The 18,140-nt window shown below is 38.5% G+C and overlaps 1 protein-coding gene across 1 annotated transcript in view; it reads left to right on the plus strand.

Annotated features, from left to right (window-relative positions):
• auh (AU RNA binding protein/enoyl-CoA hydratase) overlaps positions 1 to 12,968 on the plus strand; it is a 28,578-nt gene extending 15,610 nt beyond the window's left edge. The window contains exons 6-10 of the mRNA XM_083902776.1: positions 380 to 436; positions 4,434 to 4,621; positions 4,803 to 4,853; positions 4,937 to 4,984; positions 10,971 to 12,968. Coding sequence (XP_083758902.1) covers positions 380 to 436; positions 4,434 to 4,621; positions 4,803 to 4,853; positions 4,937 to 4,984; positions 10,971 to 11,048 — 422 coding nt within the window. The 3' untranslated portion in view covers positions 11,049 to 12,968. The remainder of the gene's footprint in view (positions 1 to 379; positions 437 to 4,433; positions 4,622 to 4,802; positions 4,854 to 4,936; positions 4,985 to 10,970) is intronic.
• Positions 12,969 to 18,140: the final 5,172 nt, after the last annotated feature.

Genomic DNA, 18,140 nt, shown 5'->3' on the forward strand with positions numbered 1-18,140 from the left:
AAGAAATCATTAAAACATAATTATTTTGTTTTGTGGACCACAAACCAGGTAATTTCCAGATCCATTTGCCAGATCGTGGTCTGACCGAGCCTTGGTCCAGGGGTGGAGCATGGGGGGAAGGACATATTACAACATTATTACATGCAATCGTTTAATGTAAATTCGCAAGAGTGGACATTTCTCTATATTTAAGTGAAATGTTATTGGAAAATAATGTTTATGTATTGGAAGTATTGGACACACTTAGGTTTGTTTGGTCTTGCTTGTTTGTTCTTATTTTTTTTTAATGATTTAGTCTCAAAAAAAAGTGAACTGATGTCTTCAATTGTACAGTAGTGTGAAAATCAATAATACTGATTGTACTGTTTTGTCTTTCCAGCCAATACTGCGAAAATGGGACTAGTGGAAACTAAACTTGCAATTATTCCTGGAGCAGGTAAGGCTGCTTTTTTATTTAATAATGAAACTGGTTAAAACAAATGGTCAGGGTTAGGGTTAAATGAAGTCAACCCAACCAAAAGTCAAAATGTGAGTCACTTGACTGCAGACTCTGTTTTTGAAAATCTTTGATTTCAACAAGTCACATTCTGTTGTATTCAGTGTGCAAAATACCCATTAATAATCGGGGGATCTCCCATCTCCCATATGTTGCGCAATACTGTGTCACCACCCTGGTGCCACCCTGCAGTATTGGCTATCTTCCCTGTCACATGTGGGCCTGTGTGGGCCTTTTCCTCAGTGCCATTTGGAAAGCAATGAATTAAAACATTGAAATACAAAATTACAAATAAAATAATTTACATTTTGTGTGGTTATAAATAATAACAAAGCATGCAAAGTATATTATGTATGTAGATCATATATGTAAAACTGAAATTACAAAAATCTTTAGGAAGAAAACATGTTTTCCAATTACACTGTAACATGTTTCAAAAATGTTCAATTAACAGAAAATAAACATAAACAAAAACTTGACACGATCAATTTAGTTTGTACGGAGCCCCTAAATGGACATGGAGAAAAAAAAAAGAGAAACTTTTCGCGTGCGTGCTCATCAGATACTTTCGCGTGCTCACGTGATCATTTCGCGTGCTCACCAGATACTGTTAGAGGCAAAACTGTTAAACACAAAACTTTTGATCAGCATTTGTTTGTTTGTCATTTAAACCTGTGTGCGTAGAGAGAGAGAGAGATGTGCGCTCTTGGTCATTAGTTAATTTACTTATTTGTGTGTAGGTAATATGTTGTGAAATATGTTTAAACTTAAATAAACTACACATACAGGTAGTGATTCGTTTTTGTATTTTTAGTTGGATATTGGATGTGAACTGATTGTATTTCTATGTTAAAATGTTCTATTAAAGAAAATATGCAAAAATATATATCTTTCTGTATGCTGTAAAGGGGTTTTAAAAATTGAAATCGGAATCGGCTAAAATCGGTATTGGCAGGTCAAACTTCTTGAAAAATCGGAAATCGGAATCGGCCCCAAAAATGGCAATCGGTGCATCCCTAGTATCTACCATCAAAATCACAATGCTAATTTCATCACCTCTTGTTCTGTGAGAAACAATAAATGGACCATGATCGAAGAGTAATTTATCTGAAGTTTAAAATAAGAGGAAATACAGTAAACAAGATTTTCATGCCTGCATTGAATGTCTGTTCTTACCCAATCTTTCTCAAACAGATTCAGTACAAACATTTTTAGTAAAATAGTAAACTATTTATTTACAAAGGACAGATTAATTTTTAAACACTTATACATTACAAAACTGTTTAACCCAAATGTTACAGAAATGACTGCTGCTCCTTTAGGTGTTAGCTTACTCTAATCTTATTCATTACATCATACATTACTTAACCTTGCCTCACCTTTATACCTTACCTTCGACAGTATCTCACTATTTCCACCTACGTAACATTTCCAAACTCAAAGGCTGAATTAGAAATGATCCTACATGCTTTTATCTCATCTCATCTCACCTCAACTACTGTAATAGTCTTTTTACTTGTCTTAAAGCTCCCATAGACCAGAAGTTCCAATAAAGTTTCGAAAAACAAAAAGTTCAACCACTGCTGAGAACGCTAGGTTTAATTGTATTCTCAGGCTCTGCAAAAGGTCTGAAAAAGCCTGGTATCGTTACTTAAGGATCACTTCTCCTGAACAGCACATCCTCCTGCTCCGGGCACTAGTCCCTGCACATCCGGTTGCGTACATTGAACTGCAGAAGAAGAATGTCCGTTGTGGAGGTGTTTCACTGTGTCTTCTGACTCCGGGTCAAAGGGCGTAAAATGGACTATGGCGGGGAGTTGTAACAAAGCCATTGTTTAAACATTATTAAAAACAATGTTTTGATAATGAGTAGCAGTGCATGCACCGTTCCAGAGGGGGAGCTGCGCTTCTGAGAGCTGACGTGCTAATAATGTCACTTCCAGGTACCTGGCCAATCACAAGATAGTTGAGAAAGCTCTCGCTGGCTGGCCAATCACAGCACGGTTTGTTTTCTGGGGTAAGATTTTGGTCTGAAACAGCGCGGCTGACGAGAGCTTCAGTGAAGAGAGATTTTGATCAGCTCGTTTGCAACAACTAGGAGGTTTTTGACCAAAAAAACAAGTTAATGTATGTAAGTAGACCTCCATAATTAACATATACAGTGGTATGCAAAAGTTTTGGCACCCCTGTAAATGTTGATGATTTTCCTTTATAAATCATTGGTAATTTGAATAAGAAATGTCAGGGAAATATATCATATAGGAGACAAACACAGTGATATTTGTGGAGTGAAATAAAGTTTAAATGATTTACAGAAAGTGCAAAAAAATAGGCATGTGCATAAGTTTAAGCACCACAAAAGAAACATTTTGTGCGTCCTCCTTTTGCAGAAATAACAGCCTCTAAACGCTTCCTATAGCTTTCAATTAGAGTCTGGATTCTGGCGGAAGGTATTTGGACCATTCTTCTTTACAAAACATCTCTTGTAAAGGTTTGATGGTTTCCGAGCATGGACAGTCCGCTTTAAATCACACCACAAATTGTTTTCCGCCATGCATAACGCCCCTTGTTTTGCTCAAATAACTAATTATATTTTAGTTTCATCAGTCTATAGCACTTTATTCCTAAATGAACCTGGCTTGTCCAAATGTGCTTTAGCATACCTCAACTCTGTTTGTGGCGGGTGCAGAGAAAAGGCTTTTTCTGCATTACTCTTCCATACAGCATCTCCTTTTGTAAAGTGCACTGAATAGTTGAACGATGCACAGTGACACCATCTGCAGCAAGATTGTGTTGTAGGTCTTTGGAGCTGGTCTGTGGGTTGACTGACTGTTCTCACCATCCTTCTCCTCTGCTTATCTGAGATTCTTCTTGGTCTGCCACTTCAGGCCATAACTAGAACTGTGCCTGTGGTCTTCAAATTCCTCACAATGTTCCTCACAGTTGAAACTGAGAGCTTAAATCTCTAAGATAGCTTTCTGTATCCTCCTGAACAATCATTGTTTTCAGGTCATTTGAGAGTTGTTTTGAGGCTCCCATGTTGCCACTCTTCAGAGAAGATACAAGAAACACTTACAATTGGCCTCCTTAAATACCCTTTCTCATGATTGGATTCACCTGTGTATGGAGGTCAAGGGTCACTGAGGTTACCAAACCAATTTTGAGTTCCAATAATTAGTGCTAAAGGTATTGAAATCAATAAAATGACAAGGATGCCTAAAAATATGTGCCTAATTTTGTTTAAATAATTCTTATTCACTTTCTGGAAATCATATAAACTTTATTTCACTTCTCAAATATCACTGTGTTTGTCTCCTATATGATATATTTAACTGAAATTTCCCATCCAAACAACCAATGATTTATAAAGGAAAATCATGAAAATTTACAGGGGTGCCCAAACTTTTGCATACCACTGTATGTGCCATAGGATCACATTATGGGAGCTTTAATAAGAAGGAGCTTGATCGTCTGCAGGCTGTCCAGAATTCTGCAGCTAGACTTTTTACGCAACTCGGCAAAAGAGCACTTATCTCCCCTATTTTAACATCCCTTTAATGGTTACCAGTTCATTTTAGAATATCTCTCTCAGCCTCAGTGGTTCCCCAAACAAGGTACAAAACTAGAGGAGATCGTCCCTTCCAATTAGTAGGAAGTCTATTAGTAGACTTTGGAATGCGTAACTTTCAAATAAAAGCTTGTTTAAAAAGCCAGGTCTTCAGCTGCCTTTTAAAAGAGTGCATGGTTTTTAAACATTTTTCTGTATTGTATTATGTTCTGTACTTTGGTGTTTTTTATTGTTTTATTATATTTTTTTATTGTGAAGCACTTTGTGATATCTGTGAAGGTGCTACATAAATAACATTTACTTACTTTCTTTACTTACATTACGAATGTCGAGGCTGTGTTCCATTTAGGATTCTCATGTCTCATGCAGGTGGCACACAGCGTCTCCCCAGGCTGATAGGTGTCTCTCGTGCTAAGGAGCTCATCTTTGCTGCCAAGGTGGTGGACGGAACAGAAGCGTGCCGTCTGGGTCTGGTCAGTCAATCAGTAGAGCAGAATAAGTGTGGAGATGCTGCTTACCTACAGGCTCTGGAGCTGGCACGTGAGATCAACCCTCAGGTAAAAAGCTGCTCACAGAGAGAAGAAGGTGTATTGAATGATTTAGATTTGAGGTCAGGAATAAAGCACAAGCCTTTGCTCAGGCCTGCAGTAAATGTATGATAATGTTCTACTCATTCAAACAATCTTCCAAGAACACCCAGTAATTTATGAAAGCATGTAACATGTTTGACGCTCACAGGGTCCAATTGCAGTGAGGATGGCAAAGCTTGCCATCAACCAGGGAATCGAGGTAAGTCTATAGAATATATGCAGTACATTTCCCAGACCTTTTATTATGAGAAACACTTGATAAAGAGATGATTTCTCTTTCAGGTGGATTTATCTACAGGTCTGGCCATTGAAGAAGCGTGCTACGCCCAGGTGAGAACCTTAATTTTTACCTGGAAAAAAAATAAAACTAATACTGCAGTTACTGCAGTTCGACACCCTCTTCATTATTGCGGGTTTAGTGCTCACATGGGCAACATACAGCCCTGGGGCTGGAGCCGGCCTACAGACCAGTATTATCCAGCTCTTGACGTCCTCACAGGTTATGTAGGTCAAAGTTGTGATGACAGAATCGGAGCTTAGATGAGAAACAACCTCAGGAACCAAAAGGTTGCCTGGTCGTGAGACAAGAGTGGACATCAAAATATTTTTTCACAAGAGTTGGTTCAAAGTCTTACACCAGCACAAAACTGCGCACAGCACAAGTGTTAGGTGGAAAGAGTACTAAAATATTCTACTCAAGTAAAAGTACCCCTACTTTGATAAAATATTTTACTCAAAAACAAGTAAAAGTACTGGTCTAAAAATTGACTTAAGTAAAAGTAGAAAAGTAGCTTGTTTAAAATTTCATTTACTTAGTTGCTTTTTAACCACTTCTTCCCTGACCCTCTTTTTGGAGTCCCTGCTCGGAAATGACATGCCCAAACTAAATAGAGTAAACCTCTGCAGTTACAAGCTTTATGTGGATTATCTTGGTATCAAAATGAAGATAATACTTGTGAGATTCCACCAGAGGTGTAAGTTTCACTGTTGCCACTGTGTCAGAGTAAATGTACATGGAACACAGCATAACTGAAGGATTTTTTTCTCTCACCTAAAAAAATATTGCATTTTAAAGCAAATATCACCTTTAAAATATGCAGTAGGAGTTTAAAAACACATGGAGGTCATGTAACAACATGTGGACATGAGCTGTGCAAAGTCTGATGCTGCTGAAATGAAGCAGAGTGATATTACAGAGGTTTTATTAAAGAGATTTCTGGGCGTTCTCACTTTTGGCACAGCTTGGCATCATCTGTGCCATTTGAGATTTCTAGGTACCAAATTATTAAAAAACAATTTAATTTTATTCATATGTCACTACAGATATAAAAAGTACTTGTTTTGAAAAAAAAAAAAAAAAGTATGATAACTAGCTGTAAATCGATGCTCCCTGTGCGTCCATAGCTCTGGCTTACCTTGGTCAATTAGGATGATTGACAGCTCGTTTTAAACCTCTAAACCGGTAGAATCAGACCCCGGTCTCCAAATGCCTGTGAATCACTTCATTAGTGAGTCAAAAGCACATAAATGCATATGACGCATTTGTGCGGACATTCGCCTCTCTCTAATCAGAACGATCTGATGTCGCTCTGTAATGATCAGTCAGACCGGGATTTGTTCCCAAAGCATGCTGGAAAGTGTAGTTCTTCATTAGAAGTGGTTTTGTTCCGGTGGAAATAATTTGTTTTGATAAACAGCAAAGGTAAGACGACATTTCTGCTTGTATTTCTTGAAAGTCAGTTGTTGTTTTGCTCTTATTTTGGGGCTGGATCCGTGAATCTTGGTCGTAGAGTGATAAAAATGGTACCACTGGAATCTGTAGATTCTCCGCTGTCCAGTCAACACGTGTTTTTTTTGTTTACATAATCACGCTGACGCTCCAGTGCCGCTTTTCAATGTGTGCGCTGTGGCGCTTTTTTTCCGCTCCTGCTGTTTGATCCATCGGTGTTTTAACTGTGTTTCGTGAAACATAAGAATGGTTTATATGAGCTTTTAGCTGAGTTCCTGACCTTTCTGTGGGTATGCAGCATGTCTGTGTTTGTTAAAGTTAGATATGGTTTCATGAAGCTTTTGTCGCTGTGTCTGACGCTGCCCCCGATCCCGGGGCAACCGTGAAGAAGAGGTTAACAAGATTGGGGTTCATTTAGGCCTGGGCGATATATCGATTTTATTGATTAATTCAAGTTTTTTGTTCCAGACTATTTCAAAAATAAAAATATAGATTATTTTCTCCTCTTACTATGGCACACTTTTTTACTCGCTGCGGAGTAAAAAAGTTGTAAGTTGTAACCGGCGGGCGTCCCCTTGTCCAGGTGCCGATTGAAACTCAAGTCACACTATCAAATACGCCATTATTACGGTTATATTGTTATTGTCAATAAAGATGTTATATTTAGGAATGCACCGATAATTCGGTGGCCGAAACACAGCGAGTAAACTGTGGAATAGCAACTAGTAAATGCTGGAAAGTCTCTTTGCGCAAAAGTGAAACTTATGAAATCCCCGCAACATTCACTTCACAGCAGAGAACATTCTCTCTATTTAAGCAGTTAACTAAAGAGATCGGCTCATCTGATGCATCTGTTATTCCCTTAATTGCAGAGTTGTAGGGGTAAAATTGCGTGTAGAGAAATGATCCAGTCGGAGATGGAGAAGCGCACGGCGCAGGAGAGGTTTGCAGTGAGAGTCCTGCAGAGCTGAAAAGACGCTCACATGAAATGAGAATTAACAGTCACATTTTCAATTTGAACTCTTCACAGACATTCCTGATAGTCCTCCACCTTCTCTTGTATGATTCTCGCCACTGCCATGCATGCTGTTATTGATGACTACATAATTAAATAATCATGATTAAGATAGTGGAAGGTATAATAGATCATCACATCATATTCCAATTATAACTATAGTTTTGGCAAACTGGAGTGGTGCCGAGAGCTCCCTGCTACTACACTGATGAGATAAGTACTGCCATTTTAACATAAACTTGTAATATTGAAGACAGTGTATTATTATATCATTACCAACTACTGTCAATTAAAAGTAACTAAAGTCAGTGAAAAGACGTTAGATATCACTAGAATACGTCCTGTCTTTAGAGATTTGTAAGTGTCTCTACTGTTTTCAGGTCATTTGAGAGTTGTTTTGAGGCTCCCATGTTGCCACTCTTAAGAGAAGATGCAAAGAGGAGAAACACTTACAATTGACCTCCTTAAATACCTACTTTCTCATGATTGGATTCACCTATGTATGGAGGTCAAGGGTCACTGAGGTTACCAAACCAATTTTGAGTTACAATAATTATTGCTAAAGGTATTGAAATCAATAAAATGACAAGGGTGCCTAAACTTATGCACATGCCTAATTTTGTTTAAATAATTCTTGCACACTTTCTGTAAATCATATAAACTTTATTTCACTTCTCAAATATCACTGTGTTTTTCTCCAATATGATATATTTAACTGAAATTTCTTATCCAAACAACCAATGATTTATAGGAAAATCATGAAAATGTACAGGGGTGCCCAAACTTTTATATACCACTGGAGATTGATCTCACTGGTTTTTGATCATATGAGTCGTCTTTCAACTCGAAGGTTATGGGTTCGATTCCTGGCTATGCTATTCTACAAGCCGATGTGTCCTTGGGCAAGACACTTAACCCCACATTGCTCCTGACGGCTGTGCCGGCAGCGTTTGAGTGGGTATGAAAGATGAGTGATAGAGAAACGTATGAAACTGTGAGTTGTAAAGCAGATTTGAGTGGTCCCGACGGAGTTTTCCCCCACGTGCCGTAGTTGAATCATGCACTAAATGCACTGAAATTAAAATTGTTGGCCAAAACCAAAAATCAGGAAACACAACAGTTTTTTTTTTTTTTAAATCCAATTTTGTTGTTATGACTGGGACTATGTGTATGAGCCTCACTAAAGTCAAGGCAGTACAATTATAGTATATTATAGAGGTGCCCCTCATCATTTTCTATGCACTGCCCCTGCGCCCTTCACCGCTCCTGCGATGTGCGCTCCTCCATCTCCAAGCGGGCTCTCTGTATCCAACGCAGCCTGGGTCCTTTCTCTAGCTTTATCCCAACATCCAAATAATGATTTTTATGAGGAGGATCGAGTACAGTCGCCATGAAGTGCAGGGGATCCAAGTAGATCTTAGTGCGGTGTGAAGTGAATGTCGTGGGGAGTTCATAATCGCAGTATGTTTCGGTTTTGAGAAAGACTTTCCAGCATTTAATAGTTGCTGTGTACTCACATCTTGTTGGAACAGTTTTATTGGTGTTCCAAACTGTTCTTGGACAGACTGTAAGCAGGTATAGATAGTCGCGTGCTGGCAGCAGTTTTTGCATGCGTCATAACATTGTTTCAGTGGTTTTGTTTCGGTGATAAAAGTCTTTCGGCCGCCGCCTAAATGTAACATCTTTATTGGCAAGAACAGTATACTTGTAATAATTACATATTTGAATTGATATTGTGATTGGGGTTCAATCGATGCTGATTACATGGGGGCGCAGTGCCCTTGTTCCCAGGTTGAGAAAAAACCCTGCGGCTAATTTTGATCACAAGTTACTGGGGAAACTGGGAAAAAATTTATGATCATGATGACCCATTCAATAGGTGCATTAAGAAAGGCAGTATCATTTAGTTGTGATGATTAACAGTCCTTTTTGTGTCCACTAGATGTCAACTTCATAAACAAACATTATTTACATGAATCTAATGTTGCATGATGTAAAATAGCAAAAAAGTACACAAGATGAGTCCAGCAACCACATAAACACAGGGGCAGCATATTAAGTCAAGTATTTAACTGACCAAGGATCGAGAGCTTTCAAAACCTTTACCAGATACATACAACAAACATGACGAGATAGTGCAGTCAAAATCATTATTTAGATGTGTTCCTAAACGCATCTTAGAATACTTTCTTACACAAAACAGTCCGATTGTCTGATTAGCGTGAATACCCTGAGCGATACAAACATCGACAATGTTAGCAAACAAGCTAACAAACGTCGCCTCAAATGACTGCTGTCCGCTGCTACGAGCCATAAACAGCTAACACGTATGAAAGCGTTAACTCCGTGGCACTGGTCAAACTACGTGTACTTATCCGTTCGTGCTGGGACCTGATAAACGAGCACAATCCTCCGTGTATTTTTTTAAAACAGTGAGCTTCGCTTAGAGCGCCGCCACCAGAGAGGCGAACAACTTATCGGGAGACGTGACTTGAAGTTATCCCCTCCTCTCTTTGCTCATTTTACCTGTGATACAAACACATTAGTGCATGCGCATAAATCCTTGAATGCATTGGAGGGTATGTTTTTCGAAAAAAAAACAAAAAAAAAACCTTTTAACATGAGAGGATGGGATCATTTTTGGGCGATTCTCTCGTCAATCAAATCTCCTCAAAAGAGGCAGAAAGCCGCAGAACCATAAAACATGACTTGAATCTTACGATTCTGATTGGACAATGACAGATAATGTCTTGAACACTGATTAAAAACTACTTTTTCTGGCAGAGACGGCTGAAAGGAATATTGGTACTAAGGATCTTTGGAATTGCTTAGGAAAAAAAAAAATCTCTTTCTCCTCCTATTTGGTACGGCGTCGCCCAAATCGTCCCTATACACAGTCGGCCCCTAATAAAATGTACAGTATATACAGAAGCTATAAGAATGTGCCATGTAATAGAATCTTATATCGTTTTTTTTCAGCACAACCTAGGCAATCTGATGAAACATTTTTTTCATTTTCACCAACTACATAAACACACATGACCAAGTGCTTAAAATCAGATTAAATTTGTGAAATCTGGCACAATTTTATGAACAAAAAGAAAAGAAAACTATTATTATAGTTATAATATACTACTATTTTGTGACTTTTGTATAGTTATTACTACTTTATATCACTACTAAAAATGTGACATAAAATTAGTCACAACTTTGACTTAACAACACATAAGAAGATGGAAAAAAATTTTTTAAAGCGTCGATATGCGACTTATAAACACATACCCCCAAGATGTCTGTATCAGGAGTTGTGTATTAGTCCCACAGCAATTTACCAGGGATGCAGCACAGATCTGTACATGGCTTTTAAAGCTGGTCCTATTGCACACTCACATGTACACGCGAGTTATGGAGATCTACTTACATACATTAATTTGTTTTTATGGTCAAAAACCTCTTAGTTGCTGTAAACGAGCCGATAGAAATCTCAATCTAACCACGCAATATTGATGGTTAAAAGGTGACATTGTCTTTTAGTTGAGAGATTCAGCATTCATACATGTATTGTGTTTCAGGTGATACCAACTAAAGATCGAGTGGAGGGTTTGTCTGCGTTCAAGGAAAAGAGGCGTCCTCAGTTTAGGGGCGAGTGAGGCCACACTGACGAGCTGCTCCTGAGTTCTGCCTTCAGTTCTACTCTTCCACTGCTTCCAACATATTCATGGTTGAAACTGCACACGTCGACACATGAACTGTGCGGTCTCAAATCCAGCCTGGAGGATGAGGAGTGCGGTACATTATGCTCGATCCTGGCTGTTGTTTCAACTCTCACTGGAGTATTTGGAGAAAGCAAGCGAATCCACCACCCACAATACTTAGAAGCTGTGCAACTGAAAACATGAAGCTGATTCAGTGGACGTTATTAACTGCACCCTCCTCATCTAGTGAACTAATCCAGGATATATTGACATTGTCATTACAGTTGTGTGAATGCTGCACATGAGAGATGCTTTTCCATTTTGAACAACGTTACATCTGTTCACGTTACACCTGCATGACATTTGCATATTAATTACATTTAATGAACATGTGCAGAGAATCTGTGGCAGGTACAAAGAGCTCTTCTAGACTTGGTATTAAAAGCTGTCCTGATTAATCCAATCACATCATTGCCACACTAATAACAGGTGTGAACACACTAGAGCTGAAATGATTAATCGATGAATCGATTATTAATCGATGACTAAATTAATCGGCAACTTTTTTGATAATCGGTTTGAAGCTTTTTTCATTATTAAAACGATTTCTGATTGTTTTAGCTTTTTAAATGCGAATATTTTCTTGGTTTCTTTGCTCCACAAAACAAAGAAATCATTAAAACTGAATCATTTTGAATTTTTCATTCAAATTACACCTGGTAATTTCCAGGTTTGACGAACACTGATCAAAGTTTTTTGACATTTTAACATTTTATGGACCAACCGATTCATCGAGAAAAATAATCGACAGATTAATCGATTGCGAAAATAATCGTTAGTTGCAGCTCTAGAACACACCCAATCCATCCTGAATGCATCTTGTGATCCAATCTTAAGTTGCATTCTTTTACGTTTGCAAATGAGTATCTGTCCTCTTCAACTGTCCACTCCTGGACAGATGTAATACCAGGTCTGAATGGAGCCAAAGACACCGTCATCCACAATGAAGACAACAAAACCTGCATTAATTATGATCAGAAGAGTCCCATTTTTAACAAATCTGCTCGTGTCATTAGGGCGCTATGAATAATGTGTTGTACAGCGAATAAAGTATGAACATGAAGGTTTTTGTGACGTCTTTGACAACACAGGCTCAGTGCCTTTGGTTCACCTTGGTGGTGATATGGAAAATAAATATTTACCTGAATTATTATGAAGTTGTACATTTTCATGTTGTTTGAATACTCAGAGGACATGGTAAGCTACATGTTTTCATAGTAGAGTTGGAAGACTTTAATCTGGTCTCCTGTTCCCACACAACTAAACTGCATTTTTAATCATGTTTCATTAGGAAATTATTTGGGCTTAGTCATAGAAACACCTGGTTAGGGTTGGAAAAAGATCATGCTCTTTCCTCCCCACACAAGCACCAGAATGTCCTCACAAATCTGAACGAGTCTGAAACTACATTGGATTTGTGTGGAAACGTCAGTTTTAGGAGGCAGGCTGTGCATCGTTGCTGATTATGTGTTCGTCCCTTAACTCACATTTACTGTTTTGTGCAAGGGCTGCATGTGCTGTGTGTGATCAGTGCTTCCAGAAAATCTACATGTCCATGATGTAGGTGGAATGACTGTATATAAGCACACACTTTGAGCGAATGCCTCATGTATGATCCTTTGTTTCTTCACTGCTCAGAGTCCAGTGATCCTGAAACACCAAATGATTACTTCTGCTCTTTTCCTCCGAGTTGCCTTTGTTTTCTCTATAACGTGTGTTTTAGTCCATTTGCTAATGAATGAGTGTCAGTCTCAGTGGAGCTGATCTTTAGTTTTAAAGGTGGGTGGGTAAGTTGTTTTTTCATGAACTGTGAAAGATCTGTTTATTACATTGTACCACAGAATAAAAAAAATCCATTCATCTGAATACATTTCATTAGCATTAACTAATTTTTTTTTTTTTATTTCTTGTTTTGAGTGTGTTTTGTGAAAAAAAATATTTGCATGAAGGCATCTACAATATAGTTAAGTATAATGACATGTTTCATTCTATTTTTTATTATTTAATTTAAAGATTTTATTCTTCAGTAACAATTTTATTCACAACATTAAGGGGTCACACGTATATATACACGTGTGTGTGTGTGTGTATGTGCAGTCTTTTATAAAGTACCTTAAATTACTTGAGTAAAAGTATATTACACTTAGTTATTTTCTGATTCAGGCTTTAGGAAGTATAAGTATTAAAAAAGTGAGGACTTACTACTGAGCAATGGTAGCTCAGTGTGTCCTTGAGCAAGACACTAGAAAAGATTAGAAAAGCTCTGTCTATGATTTTATTTGGTAGTAACAAAGATTGGGCAAATGTCAAAGTTGCTAGAAAAGTACAGGTATGTGAATGTTGTACCTAAGTACAGTTTGTTACATTACAACACAATATATACAGTACATACGTGGATGAAGGCAGACCCACAAGTGTCCCAGGAATGATGACGTGTAGTTGTAAACCTGCAGAATCCTCAGAAAGGTCTGCAGGAATCTGCCTGACACAGCGATGAAGAACCTTTAATAAAGCGCTTTTGTTGCTTTGATGATGTTGGCCTAAGGTCCACTCAGGTGACCTGTTGGCTGTGGAGAACAACACATTTGCTCCAGCAACATCAGAGCACATGACTGAGTGACTCAGTGAGTGCAGCTGTGCATCATAAATGCTCACATCTCTGATGGCTGCAGTGCACATATATTCTGGGCTTTAGATTGAATATACATAATTTATGACCGTGGGGGGTGGGGTGGGGGGGGTATTTGTTTGATTCTTTTTATTGATTATGGACTGTGGTGACATGTGTAGTGTGTGACAGCACAGACTTAGTGCTGGGGACTTCATGTTCAGCTGCAGCAGGGATGATGGTGATGTGGGGGGGGGGGGTCATGGTTATGGTGGGTGCGTGTGTGTGTGCGTGCGTGCGTGCGTCTGCGAGCCTCTTAGCAGACGGTTGAGACCCTGGCCAGCAGTTTGCGTGCAGACCTGCCCTGTGGCTCGATCCTGTTGCTGCATGGAGCCTGACACCAGGCTGCACATCCCCACTGTGGCTGGCCCCTTCCGGCAGATGTCCAGCACTAAGCCGAGGGGAAGCCCACCACAAGTCATGGTTGCGTAAAGACAGATCGGTTCCCCAATGCTTGCAGGCCCCAAGCCACTACTCATGGGAAATGTTTAAGGTTCACAAGTAACGGATTCCGTCACAAGATTTTTTTGTTGAGTTTTTCTTAGGAACCACAGGTCGACCCAGTCTGAGAAATGTGGCTTTTCCTCGTTGGCAGCGCACAGGTGCCATTTCTATTTTGTAACTGTCTCTCAACTGCTGCAGGCCTTCGATGTGACTGCATTCAGACATCAGTAAACAGCTACAACCATAGCCATGTTGTCCTCATTGATAGAGCAGTGGAAACATGTATATCTCACACTCACTACTGTCATTTTAGTAAAACATAAACTTAATTCCAAAGAAAACCCAAAGTCGTTCGCTACCAAGGCAAGAAAGAGTCATGTAAAGGGTTTGCACATTTATTTCCACTTGCCGTACATCCAGGTTACATTTCCATCCACATAATTCAAGCCCTGGATCAACAGCACATAGAAATATTCCCTTGAAGTTCCAGGTTGTGAACGACAATCTATGCTAGATATTTTCCAGTACATATCTACCTATCCTTGCTGCCAAAGATGTCAAAGGGTCCACGTTACCCTTTATCTAAGAGGTTTAATAACGTCAAAGATCCACAAAGCCATGTTCCTTTTTATTTATTTTTATTTTACGATCTTTTGTCAATAGCCGGGCCGGTGCGGACAAGCGATCGTTTGGTTGTGGTATTTGTATGAGTATCATCTTATAACTTACTGACAACCTAATAACTTGACTGACAAAAGGATCGTAATAAATAATCCTGACGTAAATGTGTTCTTCTTCTTCTTTTTTGGAGTTCACACACTGGACGCAGCTTTGGCGTTATTCTGGCCAGTTAAGATTAAGGGTTGAGATTAAGGGTTGAGATTGAGGGTTAAGATAGGAATTGGAATTGGCCCTTACACTGTGCACTGTAAAAAGAAATGTTTAGACTCAACCAAAAAAATCAACGTAACAGTTTCCATTCGTCTTTCTTAGTTGTGACAACTCACTTTGAAATTACATTGAACCAACAAACTGTATTACTTTGGGCAAATTAGATTTTCTTTTTCAGTCAAAGATTCGTTTAGCCTAATGTTATGTTTTTTAGTTGATAACTCATACAAATTAAGTTCCAACTGACTTTACCATATTATTATAAATTACTTTTATTTGTTGTCTAGCTAATTATAGTAATAATGCACACAACTCTTCAAGTAGCAACAATATGAAAAAATCTGATTTTAGGTTTCTTGGTAATGTAGTAGCTTTCAAGAAAGACAGTTCAACCACTGCTTTTGCAATTAACTTCTTTTTTTTATTATTTTGACGTAAACTTGGGATTGCAAAATAATAAAACAAACTCAAATGTCAACTGCTCCTCAGTGACAAAAGCATTATGTAATTCCTTATGTGTTCCTTGAATAAGTGTGACCACCTGTCTCCATAGATACATAACAGCTCACTGAGTGAGTGAATGAGTGAGTGAATGTAACACAACTTAAAAAAAAAATTGTTTACCTGTGCTGCATCAAGCAATGCAGGCCAGCAAAATAAAAATGAAGAGTTTGCTTACCTCTTTGATTCATTTCACAGAAACATCGAACCACACTTTTCCCTCAGTGGAACAACACTCCTATACAACAAAAACAAAACCAAAACAAAAACTTAATTGTGGTTGTGACAGTATGGTAACATTAGAATGTAGCTGGTGGTTACACGGTTAAATCGCAATCACATCACTAAAATATCTTTCTCCAGATTTTAAACAGGCAGACAAAATAAAGTAAATAGTTTGCTTACATCTTTGATTCCTCTCACAGAAACATCAAACCACAATTTGGAACAACACAGCTATACATGTGAATGAACTATTTTATTTATTTATTTATTTTTAAATTGTGGCTGTGACAGTGGGTAACATTAGCATGTAACTGGTGGCCATACATATACATGTGTACATATTATGTACATACAATATATATATATACAGTTAGGCAGATAAATATTTGGACATCGACACAGTTCTCTTTATTTTGGCTCTATACACCACTACAATGGATTTCAAATGAAGCAAACAAGATGTGCTTTAACTGCACACTTTCAGCTTTAATTTGAGGGCATTTACATCCAAATCAAGTGAACGGTGTAGGAATTACAACACTTTCTATATGTGCCTCCCACTTTTTAGGGGACCAAAAGTAATTGGACAATTGACTGAAAAGCTATTTCATGGACAATTGTGGGCTGTTCCTTCATTATTTCATCTTCAATGACACAGGTAAAAGTTCTGGAGTTGATTCCAGGAGTGACATTTGCATTTTGAATCTGTTGCTGTTAACTTTCTATATGCGATCCAAGGAGCTGTCACTGTCAGTGAAACAAGCCATCATTAGGCTGAAAAATCAAAACAAACCCATCAGAGAAATAGCAAAAACATTAGGTGTGGCCAAATCAACTGTTTGGGACATTCTTAAAAAGAAAGAATGCACCAGTGATCTCAGCAACACCAAAAGACCTGGAAGACCACAGAAAACCACTGTGGTGGACGACAGAAGAATTCTTTCCCTGGTGAAGAAAAACCCCTTCACAACAGTTGTCCAGCTCAAAAACACTCTCCAGGAGGTAGGTGTATGTGTTTCAAAGTCAACAATCAAAAGAAGACTTAACCAGAGTGAATACAGAGGGTTCACCATAAGATGCAAACCATTGGTGAGTCTCAAAAACAGGAAGACAAGATTAGAATTTACCAAACAACACCTAAAAAAGCCGTTATAATTCTGGAAGAACATCCTATGGACAGATGAGACCAAGATCAACTTGTACCACAGTGATGGGAAGAGAAGAGTGTGGAGAAGGAAAGGAACTGCTCATGATCCACAACATACCACCTCATCAGTGAAGCATGGTGGTGGTAGTGTCATGGTGTGGGCATGTATGGCTGCTAATGGAACTGGTTCCCTTGTGTTTATTGATTATGTAACTGCTGACAAAAGCAGCAGGATGAATTCTGAAGTGTTTCCAGCAATATTATCTGCTCATATTCAGCCAAATGCTTCAGAACTCATTGGACGGCGCTTTATAGTGCGGATGGACAATGACCCAAAGCATACTGCAAAAGCCATCAAATAGTTTTTTAAGGCAAATATGGAATGTTATCAGTCAATCACCTGACCTGAATCTGATTGAGCATGCATTTCACTTGTTGAAGACCAAAATGAAGGGGAAAAGCCCTAAGAACAAGCAGGAACTGAAGACCGTGTCAGTAGAGGCCTGACAGAGCATCACCAGGGATGAAACCCAGTGTGTGTTGATGTCTATGCCTTCCAGACTTCCGGCTGGAATTGACTGCAAAGGATTTGTAACCAAGTATTAAACAATGAAAGTTTGATTTATGATTGTTTAGTTTGTCCAATTACTTTTGGTCCCCTAAAAAGTGGGAGGCACATATAGAAAGTGTTGTAATTCCTACACCGTTCACTTGATTTGGATGTAAATGCCCTCAAATTAAAGCTGAAAGTGTGCAGTTAAAGCACATCTTGTTCGCTTCATTTCAAATCCATTGTAGTGGTGTATAGAGCCAAAATAAAGTGAACTGTGCCGATGTCCAAATATTTATGGGCCTAACTGTATATATATTGTACATATGGGTTCAATGTGACTATAAGAGCATTTTCGGGGGTTATGTTAAGGTTCAACAACACTGACAGCACAGTGAACTAAGTGCTGACTGAACTCTTAGATTTGCTGACAGAAAAAAAAACATCACTTTAACTGTACTGTCACCTGCTGGTGAAGTAGTTTTACACACAAACATGTCCAGAAGTCCTCATATGCAACTTTGTCTTCTTAGTTCCTCACGGTAACTAAATTCTTTATCA

Source organism: Microchirus variegatus (genome assembly GCF_963457635.1).
Source record: "Microchirus variegatus genome assembly, chromosome: 16".
Taxonomy (NCBI): Eukaryota; Metazoa; Chordata; class Actinopteri; order Pleuronectiformes; family Soleidae; genus Microchirus; species Microchirus variegatus.